Genomic DNA, 18,895 nt, shown 5'->3' on the forward strand with positions numbered 1-18,895 from the left:
AACAGATAAAATTAATAGCAACAATCAATTTGTAAAGTGTGATATGTAATTTTTCTTACAGATACAATAAGTTTGTAGTAACAAAAAATTAAATAAACAATGAGTTTCCTAATTTATACACATAGAATTTAAGATATTTTAAAAAATTTTAAGTATAATTTAGAACTTACTTAAATATGGTGTTAAAGAAATGCACTGCTCTAAATTACTAGCAGCAAATTTATCACAGAAAACACTAGGAGTTTCACCTTTTGAAAGGAAATTTTTATCAATGCAAGACATTAAATACTTCTCACAATCTAATCTGTAAATAATAAACACACACAAATCATAAAAATGCTACTGAATAATAGAGTACAATATTTTTTTATTACTTACCTACAAACTTTTGTTGCTATTTCATCCAATTTTTGGCACGGTTTTAAATTTAAAGTGCAAGCCAAAGCTTTCCACCCTTCGGGATTGCATTGAGATATGTCGTTCAGATGGAAACTGGTATCGCCCACGGGAATAATCCCCCTCTGCCATATCGAGTACACGGTGTTGGCCGTCTTGTCGGCATGAGTGTTACAAGTTCTGAACAGCTCGATCGGTCTGTCATTAAAATTTGTACAGTGCATCAACTGTTCGCATCCCAGTTCGCAAGGTTCGTCCACTAAATGTTTAATTTTAAAAATATATTTTTGAAAATATTTTTAAAATGTAATAAAACCTATTGCTCACCGTCGGCGAGACACTGCAACAAATCATTTTCTACAATCTGTCCGACACACTGCTGTTCAAATTTGTCAACTGCCAAAGGATCGCTGGAAGACATCTGAAAAATATTTGCAATGATAATTACCTTTCAAATGATACAAAGCCCAAGACGATAAATTAATTCATATCAGCAAATAATTTATAATAAAATTTCCAGGACTTAACTTCTGTTACAATTAATAAGATGTTTGATTAATTAATTAACTTTAATTTTCTTTAAATTACTAATGAAATTTTATTAAAATTCTTGAAATATTTTTATGAAAAATAGATTCTTGTAATCTTATGTTATGTAAGAAAATTATGAAAAATTTATTTTAGTAAGAGTTCAATAAATTTATTCAAACACATGGAATTTATCCACATTTTGTATCAAACTGTAATGATAGTGGGAGTAGGACATCTTTCATTAATGCCTTAGTTTTAATTACATAAAATTCACAAATTTTATAGGGAGTTAAAAATAATTAACATGTGTTAGAAAGTTCCTTGCTTCTTGTTAAATCATTTCATTCCTTTCCAATTAAAATATTGCTTCAACTTTTCTGTTAGAACTTGCTTCCCAATAAACTGCTACATCACATTTTTTAAAATTTAAATGCATTTAATTAAAAATAATGATTTAATGAATTAGGAAAGAAGTTTCAAAAACATTTATTGATATTTTATATCTGAATCTTACAACACAAATTTGTAAATTTTAATCTACTTTCTAATCCTTCCGATACCCTGGGATGATAAATCAACACTATCTCTAACCTATTGATTGGAATAAAAATTTGTTCTAAAATTTGCTAATGTTTTCGTCGCCCCTTCCGGGCACTTCCTCAGGCTTTCAATAAAAGACCGTTGCAAGCTGTATACTGGCCTTCAAACCTCCCTTTTGGAGGTGTTCGATTACCTAATTCCCCAATCGCACGCATTTCCCCGTACTATAAATCTTTAACCCGTATACCTGCTTGTCTTCCTAACGGTAAACATCAAAGACAATAAATATAATCACCGGCTGTCATCCATTAAGAATTGCCACGCCTTAGAAAGGGACATTTCTTCCTTAAAGTTGAGGCTCTTAATTTTGCACTGTGCTTTAAAAATTTCCATGGCCTCTAAAATTTTAAGGTGGTCTTGATTCGGGTGGAAAGAATGATACGTGCCCTATCAAACTCCGCTGTGATGTCAGGGCCTGTGGCGTAAATTGACAGTGCTGTCGTGAATTTATTCCATACTATGTCTGATTTATGCTCCTTTCATCACATTTCCAAGGATCTTTTTGTTGACCCACATACACCATTTCCTTATTAAGTCTTCTATCCATAACCAATAGGAGGACAAGCGGGTATACGGGTTGAAGATTTATAGTACGGGGAAACGCATGCAATTCGGGAATTAGGTAATTGAACACCTCTGAAAAGGAGGTTTGAAGGTCAATATACAGCTCGCAACGGTCTTTTATCGAAAGCACGAGGAAGTGCCCGGAAGGGGCAACGAAAACGTTAGCGAATTTTAGAACAAATTTTTACTCCGGTCAATAGGTTAGAGATAGTGTTGATTTGTGAATTTTATTTTGTAACAATATAAATTAATAAAACATGTTTAATCTTAACTGTAGTAATTTTTAAGTTTTCCAAAATCAGATATCATATAGACTTATTAAACCTGACACAGAACAATCACCAGCAAAATTCTATTTTATTTTTCTCTATTCTCCAATATGCATTTCAAACCTTTTAAGCCTCTCTGCAGTTGGAATATAATTCATATGTACAGAAATTTAAGATTTTATCATCAGTTCCCACTCACTTATTATACCTATAATATATTCCACTGACTTATTATTATTCCTATCACAGTATAGTCCAAGTTCGAAACATATGATAAATGAGTGGAAACTAGTAATAAAATCTTAAATTTCTGTACAGATGAATTATATTCCAATTGCAGAGGTGCATCTGTAACAGTTGAAAATTTAAAAAACAATTGTCTTGAACTGGTTTAATTACTCGTACTTCCAACTATCAATGGGAAGATGACCAGAATATAGAAAGTTAGAATTTACATAGAAAATAACTGATCTAAAAGCAAAGATTGGAGAAGAGACAATTACCAATTAACTCTCTAGAATGCATAGCATTTTATACCCATGCCATGTATTAAAAAAAGTGGTATTTTAGGCATAAAATAATTTCCTTTAAAAAATTCACAAGAAAATTTTTTTTAAATTAAAGAAATTTTTTTGCATATTTCATGCAGACAAGAATTCTACAGATAAAGGTCAATTCAAGGATACTTTTTTCATAAAATGTAAAGAAAAGATAAATTAAACATATTTTAATGTATTGCTTTTTTAAGAATTTTTTGTGAATTATTTAGTGCATACTACTTGCCTTGGCAACTTTACCAAAATAATTTACTATACTTGTCAGTGGTGGATTTAGCATTTGAGAAGCCTGAGGCATAATTCAATTTTCAGGACCCCCAGTGAATGTTTTTGCTACCCCTACACCCTAGTGTGCATTCTACGTGCACATTTTTTACTCTGGTAAGCACTATGTTGGTGATCCAAAAGAACTGAGACATAGGAAAATAATATTGAAAATTAGGCATCGCATCAGGCATTAATCAGGATCGTTGTTAAATAATCAAATTAACAAAATGAAGAATCAGAACGAACAGAAATAATTAAATTTTCCTTTGTGCAAAAATTATATTTTAGAAATTTTGTACCATATTTTACAGCATGCAGGATGCAAGTTTTAGCCAAAAAAAGTGTCCTGCACCTTATATGCACAGTGGGAATCTCCTACAGGTTAAAGAATAATCAAATGGCCTTCAGTAAGTTACAGAAGGGCACGATATATAAAGTGTGAGGGGCTGGCAACGTTCCATTCTGGTTTCTGGTGTTTGAGGAAAGAACGATTTTTGATTGAGTGCTGTGTGCATAGGGGTGAACAAGTCTTCCTTCTCTTTGTGTGTGTGGAAGTTCCTGGTTTTGGTAATCCGTTTCCATCCGAGGAAGAAATCGGAAATATGATATAATATTTAGACAAGTGAATCGGTTGCTGGTTTATAACCTCACAGAGCAAATAGTTTTTTTTTTTATTTTGAACCGATTGGATTTGTTCAACTCTTTCTCTTCTTGCTGAAGGACTTTTGTTTTGTGAACCGCCTTGTGCTACGTATGTGCCAACTTTGTGGATACATTGACATTGTATAAAAAATTTTTTGTACATAAAGTTAGTTCTAAGTGTATTTCTCGTTCGTCTCCATTCTTTAGTGGTAATCAAACACCCACACCTGCGATCTTCAACCCCAAGGATCTTCGCAATCCCACAACCTTTACCTAGCTCAACTTTATTATTATTTTTATAGCAAAGCAGCTTTTGCATTTATTCATGTAGAATATTTTAATGGTAAATTTTGAACTCATCTTTTTCCTAAATAAATAGAAGATTGAATTTGAATTTTACATTTTTTTAAACCAGAATACAGTTAAAAAAAGCCCCTTTTAGTAATCCCCTAAATATTCTGTGCCAAAATGTGGTGTTGCTTTGTGACGGTACGTCATAATTTTGTATATACGCGATAGTCATAAGCATAACATTAATCCCTCAATTCCTTGTTCTTTATTTCCCTTATTTCTCGATCTTTCGATTTTCACTTTCCTTGCGGGTGGGGCAGTCCTTTTCCAGGAAGTAAGGGGAAAGACAAAGGAGTGAAAAGACCCCGAGGCACACGAACGGAGTAACGGTCATTCTTGAAGAGGAGCTGAGACGGAGCAGACGGTGAGAGAGAATCCGAACGGCTCGTTCAGTGGAACAGAGATACGACTGGAAAAGAAGAAAGATAGTAGCCAGTGTCTTAAACATAATTCCCCGACCCGAAGATCCCGAGGACGTATCATTATTCTGGGTACCCCCTATACTTTCTTTCATATACTTCTCTATATCTATCTAACTCTTTTTTCTCCTCTCTATAGTTTGTAAGTTAGTTTTAGTCTTAGTTTATAATATTTCGGTTAGCATCTCATTGTAATTCACTATCATTGAGTTGCGCTTCTTTTGTGTGAACCACGTGTTTTTTTTTCTTTGTCTACTCTTTCGTCTACACGTGTGCGAGGTCCTGAGTTGGAGTTGTAAAAGAATCCTGAATATCATCACGTGAGAAGGAAAAGTGTTTTGTTAATAATTGTTTTTTTCTATAAAATTAAAGTTTTGTTTTATTTGTATTTCCTGTCCTTTCGTTGGCCATGCACTCGCGTGATCTAACAGCTTATGCTATGCATCTGATATACCATATTATGATAATTAATGAATCAAAAGAACTTGACTTACATCTGTGCAGAGTTTTTGACATTTTGTTGATACTGCTCTGGAACAACATTGTAATTTTGGCCTGTCCAAACCAAGAAGACTATTGTTTGGTTTAATATTTTCCTCTGTTTTTTCTTCTTTCATATAAATGCATTGCCATAATCTTTTCTAAAATGCAATATAAAGCAGAAGTTAAACATAAAATTAAGTTTATCTTAATAAATCTATGTAATTAGAATAAATATAATACTGATTAAATTGAAATATCTAGTTTATAATATTGCAACAACCAACAAAAATTGACCAACTTAATATACTCAAATTATAATGTTTAATGTTAATCACACGCTTATTTTTCTGTATTTGATTAATAATGTGGTTTAGCTATTTCTATGGAGGAAAGATGAAAAATGATATTACACTCTAGTACTAAATAATTTTCCTCATGGGGATTATTTCACTTCTATATACATATTTATTAAACAGACAAAGTGTTGTATGCTCGTAACAGTTCTGTGAATGTTTATATCACTAGGGTTAAAATTTTTTGATACTTATATATCATAATTAAATTCACTAAACAAATAATTTATAAGTAGTATCTCTTGTAACACTGCAGCATTAATAAGTCTAAATGGATTTATGTATAGATGTAACAAATGGCACGAGCAAAGTTAAGAAATAATATGTTAACAGATAAGTGATTATGAAAAGATGTCCTTTCATATTTAAAAATTTTGGAAACAGGCACAAAGTTATGAAGGGAAATGAAGCCGTGAATATAAAAAGAAAGCAGTAGGCAGTGATCACACTGACCATGCAGTTTCATTCATATCAGACTAAGCCAGCAGAGTATGGAGGGAATGAAACAACCATCTTTTTCCCTGCCAAAAATTGTGCTGCTTTATCGACACGGCAATATATGACCAAAATAATTTTAATGACTTTCATTGTGGTAAAATACAACTACATGTAACATCCTTAGGCAATTGCATCTCATAACTCACTCTTTCCAATGCCTGCACTGCACCCCTAGTTCCAATAAATAAGAAAAATTTAATTTTGTTTAAGTTCACTCTGCTTATTGAACTATGAATAGTGCTGCAGTAAATTAGAGTGTCGCTTTAATAATGTAACGTATCAAATCAAGCCAAATAAAATTTCATAAGCTTAGCCTGATAAATAGAAATAAAAACTGTAAATGAAAAAATAATTTCCATTTGTAGCTCTTAAATTTATAATATATTAGAAAAAATTATTGATCTCTAAAAGTACCTATAGTTTAGTTGATAATGATCAGTAAAAATTAAGAAAAAATTTATATAAATATACTGATTTGTTATAATACTTATAAATGCAGTGACATCTTGTATTTCAAACATTCTAAAGTTCAAATGATGCTTCTATGTTCAAACTTCATGAATAGCAAAAAATATGTTCACTGTATAAATGCCATCTGTAATCTGCTCAATTCCTCTGTAATTCTCACTATGAAAGCATCACCTGCATTACACTCATCTGTTTTCAGTCCTTGTATTGCTTTATTTTTGGTGTGTTTGGTGACATATGTAACTCCTACCTAATTATTAACCATCCTAGAAGAGTTGAAGCATGAAATCTAAGGATTTCATGCTTCAACTCTTCTAGGATGGTTAATAATTTGTACTACTAGGAAGTTTGTACTACTGACATTTCAGGTGCAAAAGGAACTTATCACAAAGCATGAAAGTGGTACACATATAGCAGATCTGGTGGCAAGTTTAAGATGCCAAAATCAACAGCACCATTCTTAAGAACAAAGAAGTAATAAAAGTAGCAAATAGGGTTGAAGGCATGACAAAGTTGACCTCCAAGAAATTGCATGTTATTAGGAGATGGAAAAGCTCCTCTAACAAATAAGTCTGAATAAATAAGAAGCAGTCAGCTGGTAATATCATCTCTGAGAGGATTATTTGTAAGCCAAGCAAGCTGCAGTGTCCTTAAGAAATAGGATGTTATCACTCTCTACTAACATACAGTAAGTGCAACTTTTATTTTATTATGAAATATCTGTATAATTTATTTACTGTTTTCATGTTTTAACTTGTAATTTAGGACATTTAATTTTATTATTTTTTCCTTAAATTATGTGTATTTACTGTGTATCAAAATGAGTATTGTTTTGGATGTGGGAATGGATTAATTCATTTTCCATTATTTTTAACAGGGCAAACTGCTTTTGAGTTTGAACAGTTGACTCAAAACTACCTCCTGGAATGAATTAAATTTCAAATACAAGGCATCACAGTATATAACATAACAACATATTAATTGAAAATTATTATAACAAAAATTTATACATTTGCTTTTGATTTGTCACAGCCATTATTCAATAACATGTCTACTATTTCTTTTCTATGAACAGTGGGAGATAAAATTTGTCGGCACGAAGCTCTACATTGAGCAGTATGACCTCCTTCACAGCAGCGGGGATCTACAGGATAATAAAAATGGTATGTAACTAGAGAAGTTAGTTTAGGTAATATCTTCACTTATCATCATGGCAAATTATTATAAAAAAAAAAACTTTTAAAAACGTAATGCAAGAAATTCAATCTATTTTAATACATGGTTAATCAATTAAGACTAATTTGTAGATATAATTTGAAGCATTTGTGTCCATAAAGTTTCGTTATAATTTTGAAATTTCACAATTATTAAAAACTGCATACCCTTTGAAATGCTGAAAGAAACAGTTAAATTTGAAATTTTTTTAATGCATTCTCTGACATCATCATTACACTTATCCAAGATTGAAGATTTTATCTCCATGCTTAGCGGCAAAGGGTTAGAAAATGCAGTTTTACAAATATTTTTACAAGCCGTTGTAGTAGCATGATTGCAACACGTGTCTGCATCTAGAAAAAAAATTATTTTAAATTAAAAAATTATCAAACCCAACAGTTAAAGGTTTTGATAATCATGAAGATTAAGCTTGGGATGTTATATAAACTTATATAATTTAAACAGTAAACAAATATATCAGATTACACAAAACAGCTATGCCAAAGCATACTGTAGCTGTTAGAGAAGGAAACAAAACAATTACTAAAAAGAAAATATCTAATGGAAAAACACATAAAATAGTTAAATGAGTAAATAAAAAGGAGAGAAAACAGGAAATATTAAACAACACAGCCACATGGACATAAAAACACCTATTAGACTAATAGAAAGTCATTGAATGTAAGAGAATTTGGTAATTAAAATAATATGTCAGTTCTACCTAAAATTTTCATAAAAAATGCAATTTAAAATCTCACATTTTTGTCTTTCAATGCATTTAAAAAATTCTTCATTCTTATCTTTTAAACTTTTACATGAAGATGATAGAAATTCTGTTGAATTGGTCTGTAAAAGAATTAGTTTATAACAAATATTACTTATATTATCTACTGAAATAAAACTATCATATTATTTTTCAGGCTGTTTTAAAGCTATAATTTTGGGCTAGAGATAAGTAATGTTACAGTTTTGGAGAAAATTGAATGATTTAAATCAATATACATTAACTTACAAATATCTGAAATAAAAATTGACATAAATAGTTCCAAAGTTATATATATATACTGGGTCTCTGAGGAAAATGGGTAATTACCATATAAATGATAATAGGAACGTTTATCTTAAGAGTTTCAACATATTGTGGACAATCTTCATAGTGCACACTCATCACTTACAAAATATTGAAACTCTTAATCCAAAAATTCATGCCTGAAAATGTTGTGCCACTCTACACTTGACACACTTTGAAGATATGAAGAGTATTTGTGCATAAATGAGAGTCACTCACGCAATATCAGCTTCAAAATATAAATGGCAAAATATGTTTGCAATCTACTAAATAAACATTTGTTAATAAATATTTAAAAAGTTAAAAACCATGTAATTATAATCCTTACAGTTAGAATGGAGAAACTGTTATTACAATTTTGCTGTAAAATTAACAGCAGCTTATTCTTTTTATTTGAATATTTGTTCTGTTTATTTTGTATTTAAATAAATTTTATTCCATATTCTTAAAGTTTGTAATGGTTTTTGGCTGAGATTGGCTCAAATGAGTAAAACACATTTGCAATTAAAAGTTTTAAAGTAGGTTTGGCTTCCCTAACAAGCCTGCAAGAATAATAAATATCTATTTATAATTGTCCATTTTTCGGCCAGATCCCGTACATAAGTGTTAAGTTAAAAGACATAATTGGTAGATAATGTCAGACTTGCAAAAGTATGAATTTGAGTCATGTTCCATGTCAATCATTTCTTTCAAATATTTTATTTAGATTAACTTTAATCATTCAATTTCCAGTATATAAAAACATTGGTTCTTTAAGTGAGAGATCATGCAATAATTATCTAAAGCATTAAATTTATGAGTTATTTTCCAATAACTTAACAATTCAGCAATTTTGTTTGGCTCATTTAACTTAAAAAATGAGCCATATTTGGAATTCTATCTAAAATGTTTTTCTCTTTCATAAAAACACAATAAATAATACTAAGTGAGACTAGACAAAGTCTCCTAAATAATAATTCATTACTTCAAGACACTGCATTTGGCACACTTGAGTTTTAGGAAGATGACAACAGGAACGACCATACCATCTTTCCCCTTTATCTATTCCTATAATAAAAATCAAATTGTCATATTCATAAATAAAATAATTCATATTCATAAAATAACATCTTACTCTGCAGTGTTCTGTTCATGCAATTCCAGAAGAAAGTCTATAAAATATTTGTTATGATTATTAAATATGAAAAGTCACACATCTCATTGTATAAAGATTAAGAATTGTACCCATGTTTCTCCACAACTGGCATGTAAATTTCTCATTTTGGATTTTCTTTCTTCTGGATTTAGAGCCATATTTATTAAGGAAATCTAAAATAAATTGCATTTAATTGAATAGATTATGCTTTTTCTAATCTCAAACAGACACCGTTCGGTCGACAAGTCGATACCTCCTCGCAGTCACGTCGACATTTTCCCGTGACTTCCGAGCAACATTCCGGAACTGTACAAAAAAATTATTTAGAATAATAAATATTTAATTCATAATTTAAATTACTATACATTGTTAACTCGACACCGGAGAATACTAACAAACTCTTCAAACCTGTTACCGAAGTTTGTTCATAATTTAAATTTAAAATCAAATAATTACTTTTAAAAGTTAAATCACTGATTTTGTTTTTGATGATTCAAAACATTTAAAAAAAATTTTTAACATAAGTAGTTTTCAAAATAAGATAAATAATAATTCATCAGACAACAGAAGATATATTACAATAGTTTCTCTTAAATAAAGTAAAAATCTTTTGTAAAAAAGTGAAGTTTTAAACATAATAATAATAACTGCACCTTCAATAACTCAATACAAACACAGAACAATGCTTTATTATACAAAAATTATATAAAAATACTTTAATATTTTTGGACAGATGGTTCATATTCTAGGAAATGTAACCTAAAACTAAAACATCCTAATGTCTACAATGCTCAGTGAACTGAAATTAATTAATTTAACAATCATCTACCCACAAGGCTACAACACAATTCAGAACCAAAGCAATAAAATTAAATAAATTACATCTCAGCAATCCACATAATATATAAAAGTCAAATAAAGAAAACCAAACTACATAATGATTCTACATCCCAGTAAAAATTGTACATATGTATTATTGTATATATTATATATATATTATTGTACATATTCAAAAATATAAAAAATATATCTAATGAAAGATCCAAGCTTAGAAACAGTTTAAGGGTTGTAATCAAACATTAAACATTTAAACATAAAGGTAACAATTAACAATACATTATATAATAACAACTAGAGATTAATATTCAAAAAATAATTTTAACTTTCTGTAATATGAAACTACATTAAATTATATCTAAATTCCATCATAGGTACACTTTACAGCAAATTGTTAATATTAATTGAAATATTTTCAGGATAAATTCTGTTGCATCTCTGGAATTAATAACAATAATCATTATGTATTTTTAAAATTAAAAAGAATAATCAAAAAACTATTTTTTTACAGATTCAAATAATTTGAATTTTTGTAAGATGGAAATTTCAAACAAATAAGATTGAAACAGATTGATTTTTTAGAAATAATAAAACAAATTATATTTTATTCATTCTTTTTTTAAGAATTTAACATCATATAATTGAAATATTCTTATTATTCAATTTATAAGTAATAAAGCTTAAACTGTTAAGTAAAAATCTTTCTTATTGTTTGTTAATATTCATTAAAAATTTCTTTTTGTCATTAAAACTGTTTTAGTAATTTGTGTAATACAGGAAAAATGTATTTAGCGTAGTAAACATTCTTATTATTATTGAAGTGAACTCACTCAGCAAAATTAAATCACAAACAACCAAACACCTTAAGTTGCTGAGAAAAATTTTAATAAATAACAAACGTTTTCAGCCAAATCTTATTATTATTGTTTACAGGATATTCTACAAATCTCGAACATATGAAATTCATTGATTTTTGTTTATTCTTTTACTTACAAAGCATGGGTTAAGTGAGGAAAAATGAATTAAGTTAGTTTGAAAGTTGAGGCCAGGAGTCAGCAAGATGGCAAAGAGTTTAATAGACTGCATCCAGACTGCTGTTTGGGATTGGTGAGGCATACTGCATTAAGTCATTCTATTATAGTAATCCTTTGCTTAGTATTAGAAGGATTATAAGATTCCAATCTGTTATAATCTTTCAAATTATTGGTGCATCCAGGTGGGAGCCAAGGGACCCTGTCACACCCCAAAGTAAAAAGAAAAAACATTATTTTTTCACTGCAAAATCCTCATCCCTCGTATCGAGTACTTGGGAAACACAGATGTAAGGCTGCACATTTTTATCTTGGGCTAAGTCGTACGGAAACGACTTAAAATCGCACGCCACGACAAACCGACGCATCCGACCTTTCTTAACGCCGCCGGGACGAGGATTTTGCAGCGAACTCGGTATTCGAATCCGACGTACTCGCAAACAGAAAGGATATTCATTGCATTATTTTTTCATTTTCCAAAAATTGCTTCCTAATTAAAATTGACTTTATATATTTATATTGTGTTGTGTCTTCTATTTCTGTACTACTTATAAAGTAGTGGTTACATAAGGTGAAAATTTTATTTAATGTGTATTAAAATTTTTTTTATGTCAACTGGGCTCATCCAAGATTAAATTTTGTACTACTGCTTGCAATTTTTTACATTTCAGAACATATAGAGAATTATTCTGAAGGCTGACAATGCTTCATTAGAAAGAAAGATTCTTCTTTGTTCTCTAGTTTAATCATAAATATGTGGATGGAATATAAGTTTATTTGCTTGATTGGAATGAATACTTTAAAATGCAATTGCTCCCAACAGATGCAATGAGCAAGGGCGTCGCCAGCCAATGGGCCGGGGGGGGCAAGATGATATAAATTGATAGAGGATATGAATTGTATGTAGGTAAAATAAAAACAATTCATAAATTTTAAGAAGCTTAAGAAGATTATTTTAATTATAACATAATCTTCTTGGGTTTTTCGCGCGGGAATTATAAATCGGGCAATAAATGACTTAGCATTTAAATAATTTTTTTCGCATGTCTAGGGAGGGGCAACTGCCCCTCTGCCCCACCTCTGGCGACACCCTTGGCAATGAGTTGATGCTGCAAGATTCAAGAAGAATTGGTGTACTATTTCTCCATAATAATCTAACCAGGTGATTGCAATGCTTATGTCAATCTAGTCTATCTCTCCATGGGATATACTCTCTATTTAAAACTTATATGAAAATACATCTTGTAGAAATATTTATTTGTTATCGTATTATTTTGTTTTCTTGCATTAAAAACATGAAAACAAGACTTTCACTCCCCAACTTTTCAGAACAATATACGGAATGTGTCAGAAAGACAGAAAGGATGTGCTTGGAATTTGGATTTACAACTACCCAAGAATAGCATTTGAAGCTGTTTTGAAGAAGTCACGTTCCCAAATTTCATTGGCATTCAAGATGGCACATAGCATCTGAAGCACATTACGGGTGCAGCATGGGCAATTTATCGTAGAAACAATCAAAAGTCTGCGATACTGGAGAATCATAATTTCAATATCACTTTCAACATTTGGCTTTGAAATAACTACTCATTGGTTCCCTGTAATCAAAAATTGTTGGCAAGAGAAAACAGGTAGCCACTTTTGACTCAACACGTATTTTAAGATTAATTCAAATCTTGTTTAGTATAAATTTAGATAATTTTAAGCTATTATATCTTGGGACTGTTGCTTCTTGTCTGAGTTTTGATATTAATTAGTTAGTAGGCTAACCGACTCGTCCTTCCAGACTCGTCGTACAATATCGGTCCGATAAGTCTGGAAGTAAGGCAAATCGGTCGGTCTATTAACTAATTATTGGTATAAATATTATATCTCATTTATTGGAAATGACCACATTCTACTTTCTCTTTTCTGGTTTCAAATTGATATCTCAATTATCCATGTTTCGGGGTTATCTGAAATGCATGTGTTCTATAAATACTACATACTTGAAGTTTGGTGAAATTGTCACTTGTTTCACAGTTCTAAAAGTATTTGCCCGTAGATAGAGGATTTAAATAAGTTTTAATGAGACTAAGCAAGATTATCTTTAGTGTGAAAACTGGAAGAGCAAAAGAGAAAATATGAATACTGACAAAAACTAGCAAAAACTTTGAATTTTTTGAAAAATAGTATTCCTCCTTGTGGGAATCACCGAAGTATTGTCAGTAGTTTATCGGGGAGAATTTGTTTGTATCCGACCAGGAGGGAGAAGGCAAAGTAAGATCTTATCAGTCATTTATTTTTCTCCCCAGTTATCACAATTGTCCGAAATTACTTCCCGTGTATTTACAAATGTTTTAACCGACGACACGGTAGCTCGATTTCTGACGACCGACGATAACGGGAAATCAATTAAAGGCAAATTTTTGTGGAAGTAATACCCCCATATATTTTCAACATATGGTAGGAACAGATACAAAAATCTAAAAAATCATTCTCTCGCTTTCTTCTTTTAAGGGTATTTAATGTCAATACTTTCCTAGCAGTTATAACAAGACGAGAAAGTATTGTTATCGTCTGAAATTTTTACTTTCCTGTTAATTTCCCGGCTGTTATTATATATCAATTGTAATCGTGTCACATTTGGTCCTCCGAATTTTTCGAATCTCGATGTTTTGAAACTCACTGAACCTCCAAAATGTCAGAAAACTGCTATCTGTGACGTCTTTATGTATTTGTTTTGGACTTTAGGTGCGTTCGTTAAAAGCGTCTCCGCCATTACGGACGTGCGCGGCATTTGGAAACGACGACGAAAGATAGAAAAAGATGGCGGTGCCTGTAATATCGATAGTATCGTAATAAAGGAATCTCTGCTTTTAAAATATGCGATTTTAGAGACAAAACTTAAAAGGATCCGAACTATAAAATTTAATCTAAAATAGATTCTCTCGACGACAGAGCATTCAATGTAGCTACGAAAAAATGTACAATGTCGACTACCATTCAAAAACTCCAGCAACGAGTTGCTTACCTTTTCCGGCAACGTTTAAAACTGTGTGTGTGGCGCCATCTGTTATGATATTTTTTTTAAAAAAACTTTTTTATACAGTATTTTTAACTATTATAAAATGTCCAAAAGCTTAATTTTGAGGGGGGTACGGGTTTTATAAAAAAATTGTAAATGCTAATAACGAGTAAAATATTCATAATCCGAACCGCTCTCTCTCCCCACCCTGTCGATCTTTAACCACCAAAATTTATTAGCGTTGAATCCACGAATACGAAAACCTCCCTGCAAAATTTCAGAAATTTTCGACGAAAAGCACAGGATTTATTAAGCTCCAAACAAGGTGAACAAAATCGTGCCTCACACTAACATCCATACACACAGGAAAAAATCCCCGAAGTTTTCTTTTCTTTTTTCTTTTTTGCATTTCTCGACGTTTCAAGATTTCCCGAGTCCAAAAATGTAAAAGTCTTTGGGAGGTCATCTTTTGACCGTTTGTCATACTTTCCCTCTGCGATATATAGCAGCCGGAAAATACAAAAGAATTGGACACGACACTCACATCCTCGTGTACACTAACGCGCTCTTTCACAACTTCTAAATTTTTATTCATAAAACCAAATAATGGATACTGAAACGAAATCATTTGAGTTTTGGACGATACAATGTTGCTTTCTAATGTAAACTACTACCGTGGTTACTAGCCAATATGGTTTGGGAGCTGCTATTGATCGCCCTTCGTGTTTACGTTTGTGTTTATGGGTGGGTGTTTGTTGGCGCTTATTTCAGGATAAGTTAAAGATTAAGTAAGTAACGAAATATGGCGTAATAACTTGTATATGTGAACATTGATGTTATTAAACTTTAGTGATTATAGGTTGAGAGGAAGATGGAAGTCGCGTATCATATCTCGAGCGTGGTCTGACTTAATGAAAAGTTTACTTCTTATGGGCATTTACAATATTTTTAGGAGCTCATTTCTACTCTCAAAACCAAGCCTTTCTTCCCTCTTTGTAAAATGATTTATAAAGAACTTATAAAAAATATTTATCTATTTTTATTTCACTGGCGACAACGGGTCCAATATTCGCTGGCTGTAGTGTCCCGACTCTCGATGACGTTGCGTCTACGTCGAACAATCGATAGCGAATCCCACCAGGAACTACAGTCGAGCAATTATGAGTTACCGAGTGGTTTTCTACGCGGATCCTACAGGCAAGATTTGGCTACGCGGCTATCTTTATTCTTATCTTCGCGATTTGTTAAGCAGCCTGTATTTATGTACTCCTAAACGATTAATTAATTAGTAAATACTTAAGTTCATAAAAAATCCTAGATCGGCTGAGCGGATTTAGGACTATTGAAATACGTGAACTTTTTTATTTTAAAATAAACCTATACAGGAAAAAAACAAATACATAATAAATTTAACTATAAAAATTAAAATACATAAAACTGAATTTATTCTTATATGCAACAACCATTTTCCACAAGACGATTTTCAGAATGGGTGTGACATTTATACGAAGCCCACCAGTGGCCAAGCAGTTCCGTTTCCCGAACACTGGGAGTTCGTTCGTGGGTTGGCGTCCGATCGAGACTGGCTGGCCACGTGGAGTTTTCGGGATTTTCCGACGTCTCTAACGCCCAAATACGGGCCACTTACCCTTAAAAAACTTCCCGGAAGGCATTATTCTCCGCGTAACGACCACCGTAAACGCACACAACTACTATTAGGCTACGTGACAATTACGTCACATTTTACACTGGGCGATATAGCTTAGAAGTTGATGCCCACCCACCTAACCGATACAAGACAAGACAAACATCTCCTCGTTTAATATAAGCATCGATTATACTTTAAATAATTAACACATTTTATAGCTCGAATATAGATCTAAAACCCACAAAAATTTGTAATATAAAAGTAAATAAGCCATATTAAAATTATTTTGTAAGATTATATAGCCTAAAAATATTCACAATGAACTCTACATACAAATATGATATTTTCACTTTTAGAAAAACTGTTACGAATATTCCTTAAATGAATTCATTATTTACATAATTTTATAAGACAATAGGTTATTATGTTTCATTATCTTTAACAAAGTTTATCAGAAATCTTTGTACTGTAATATCTTTGATAGCAAAACTACGGGTACTTTACATTCTCGGGATATTTAGATTTAACATTTAAATATTTACTAAAGTCCCTAAAATAAGTTTATAGGTTCAATTACGATAATTTAAAAAGTGAAATGTATAAATTACAAAAGGTTTTTATGGAGAAAGTATTCAAGAAGATCAAAGTTCTTACCTTGACCGTTAAGAATTTCTATAGGTGTAAACAAAAATATGACAAGTGTAAACAGTTCGATTTTATTCCTATTAGAAGCCATGAGTGTTGCTTTCGTGTTTACAACAAATTTGAATATCTTCTACTTGTTAATCGATGACGATAAACGAACTGATCGCTGTTGGCCGAAGAAATAGCAAAGGAGATAAGAAAATTATCAAAATATTGATCGAAATCGGGGTGAGTAATAGTCAGATAAAGACGTACAAAACAATACGACGAGAAATTAAAATTAATTTAAAAATTGTTCACGATTATTAAATATATATATATATATTACAGTACTGTACAGTACGTTCAATATTTACACTGGATGATCATGCTGAAAACAACCAAAAGGTATTCCTTATTCCGACTCATCCTTTATTTTGTACTGCTTGCTACAATCAGAAAGAGCGAAAGATTATTCACGAATTTAACAGTATCATTGGGCTTTAAACTGGAACTCTCTACAATGGAAGATAACGACCTAACTAATCAAAAATTACGAAAAAGCCATTATCTAACCAAATCCATTAGAAATTCCGAGAAGGAGCTTTATTCGAACCAGATTCCATGGCAAAAAAAAAAAAAAAAATAGATTGGAGAATGATTAAGATTTGAGTTCCGTTCATCAGAAAAGTCAAAGAAACTTTTATCGTACAGCTTGAAATATCAAATGTTTTTATTACATTCCTTAAATTATTATTAAGCATACGCAAACGGACTATTGGAAATTACTGTAAGTTAATTAAATTACTGTAATTCTGTATATTACTCGTCAAATATCCATCGAGTGACGGGTTTACGTAAGAAAAACACCACCATACTATCGGTGGGCGATCAAAACCTGGCAACTCCAATATTTGCTCAAATTTAGATTACGGCATTAGCGGATAACGAAGCACGTTTCCCGTGATGTGTAAAATTGTGGTAGAACCCGAGTTAAACCTAGTTAAATACGTAAATAAAAAATCAACGTAGGAATTAACGGACTGGTAAAGAAAGTTTAATGTTTCTCCAGAAAAATTTTTTGGGGAGCAGTTACGAGTTCTTGATTGCCAACCGACGACATTGCAACGGAGCAGTTATGCCTATATTAAATTTACCGGAGAAAGGCTATACCGAATCCTTTTTTATGCCATGCCGTACAATTATCTGCGCGGCAACTCGGTGCCATTCTTGTTACGCTCTTGTGCGCAGTAGTTTAAACAAATAGCAATTACACCAGAAATAGCTGCTGTAAATCGGCAGGCAACAAAATATCCACGGCATAGCACTTTTTGTCTTACACTCAGTGCTGCCCCTGCTTCTGATAGAACAGTGGTTCGCAATTAGTTTTTACTGCGTACCACTTCAAGAAAGAGCTAAAACTCGGGTACCCCTTATAGCAGAAATTCATATTAATCCATACTAATATTATAAATTCGAAGCTAATTCTGTCTGTTAATTTCGCGAATACAAATTGTGTTAATTGTAGGATTTTTGTTTCTTGCGTAAGAATTTCATTTAGGTATTGTCACAAATGCATTTTTTGGATGAAATTTCGAGAATATTTTTAGTTATAAATAAACGAATTTGTACATTCCACATCATGTTGTAAATTGATGGTCCACCCATTATTTTTTGATTGGTTCATCTCACGCATTTAAATTTTAAATCGACCGATTCTAGATTTCCGCGCGTACCCCTTCATGCAATTTCGCGTATCACCAGGGGTTCGCGTTCCACTAATTGGGAACCATGGTGATAGAACTACCCTAGCGGCGCCTTCGTTTTACCAGAGATTACCATAAATTGAGGAAACTCTCCTAGCTCCAGCTGGAGATCAAGCTCGACCATCATGGAGCTCGTGCTCGTAGAAAAATAAGATGAACGATTCT

At 31.7% G+C, this 18,895-nt stretch overlaps 1 protein-coding gene across 1 annotated transcript in view; it reads right to left on the reverse strand.

Moving 5' to 3' along the window:
* LOC136987505 (reversion-inducing cysteine-rich protein with Kazal motifs-like) overlaps nt 1-17,121 on the reverse strand; it is a 28,337-nt gene extending 11,216 nt beyond the window's left edge. Inside the window, exons 1-12 of the mRNA XM_067285242.1 lie at nt 16,995-17,121; nt 10,071-10,123; nt 9,907-9,990; nt 9,797-9,833; nt 9,647-9,729; nt 8,372-8,459; nt 7,781-7,966; nt 7,409-7,542; nt 5,091-5,237; nt 724-817; nt 379-655; nt 171-304 (exon numbers count right to left, since the gene is read on the reverse strand). Coding sequence (XP_067141343.1) covers nt 171-304; nt 379-655; nt 724-817; nt 5,091-5,237; nt 7,409-7,542; nt 7,781-7,966; nt 8,372-8,459; nt 9,647-9,729; nt 9,797-9,833; nt 9,907-9,990; nt 10,071-10,123; nt 16,995-17,076 — 1,399 coding nt within the window. The 5' untranslated portion in view covers nt 17,077-17,121. The remainder of the gene's footprint in view (nt 1-170; nt 305-378; nt 656-723; nt 818-5,090; nt 5,238-7,408; nt 7,543-7,780; nt 7,967-8,371; nt 8,460-9,646; nt 9,730-9,796; nt 9,834-9,906; nt 9,991-10,070; nt 10,124-16,994) is intronic.
* Nucleotides 17,122-18,895: the final 1,774 nt, after the last annotated feature.

Source organism: Centruroides vittatus, unplaced genomic scaffold (assembly GCF_030686945.1).
Source record: "Centruroides vittatus isolate TY-2023 unplaced genomic scaffold, ASM3068694v2 scaffold_2342, whole genome shotgun sequence".
NCBI lineage: Eukaryota > Metazoa > Arthropoda > Arachnida > Scorpiones > Buthidae > Centruroides > Centruroides vittatus.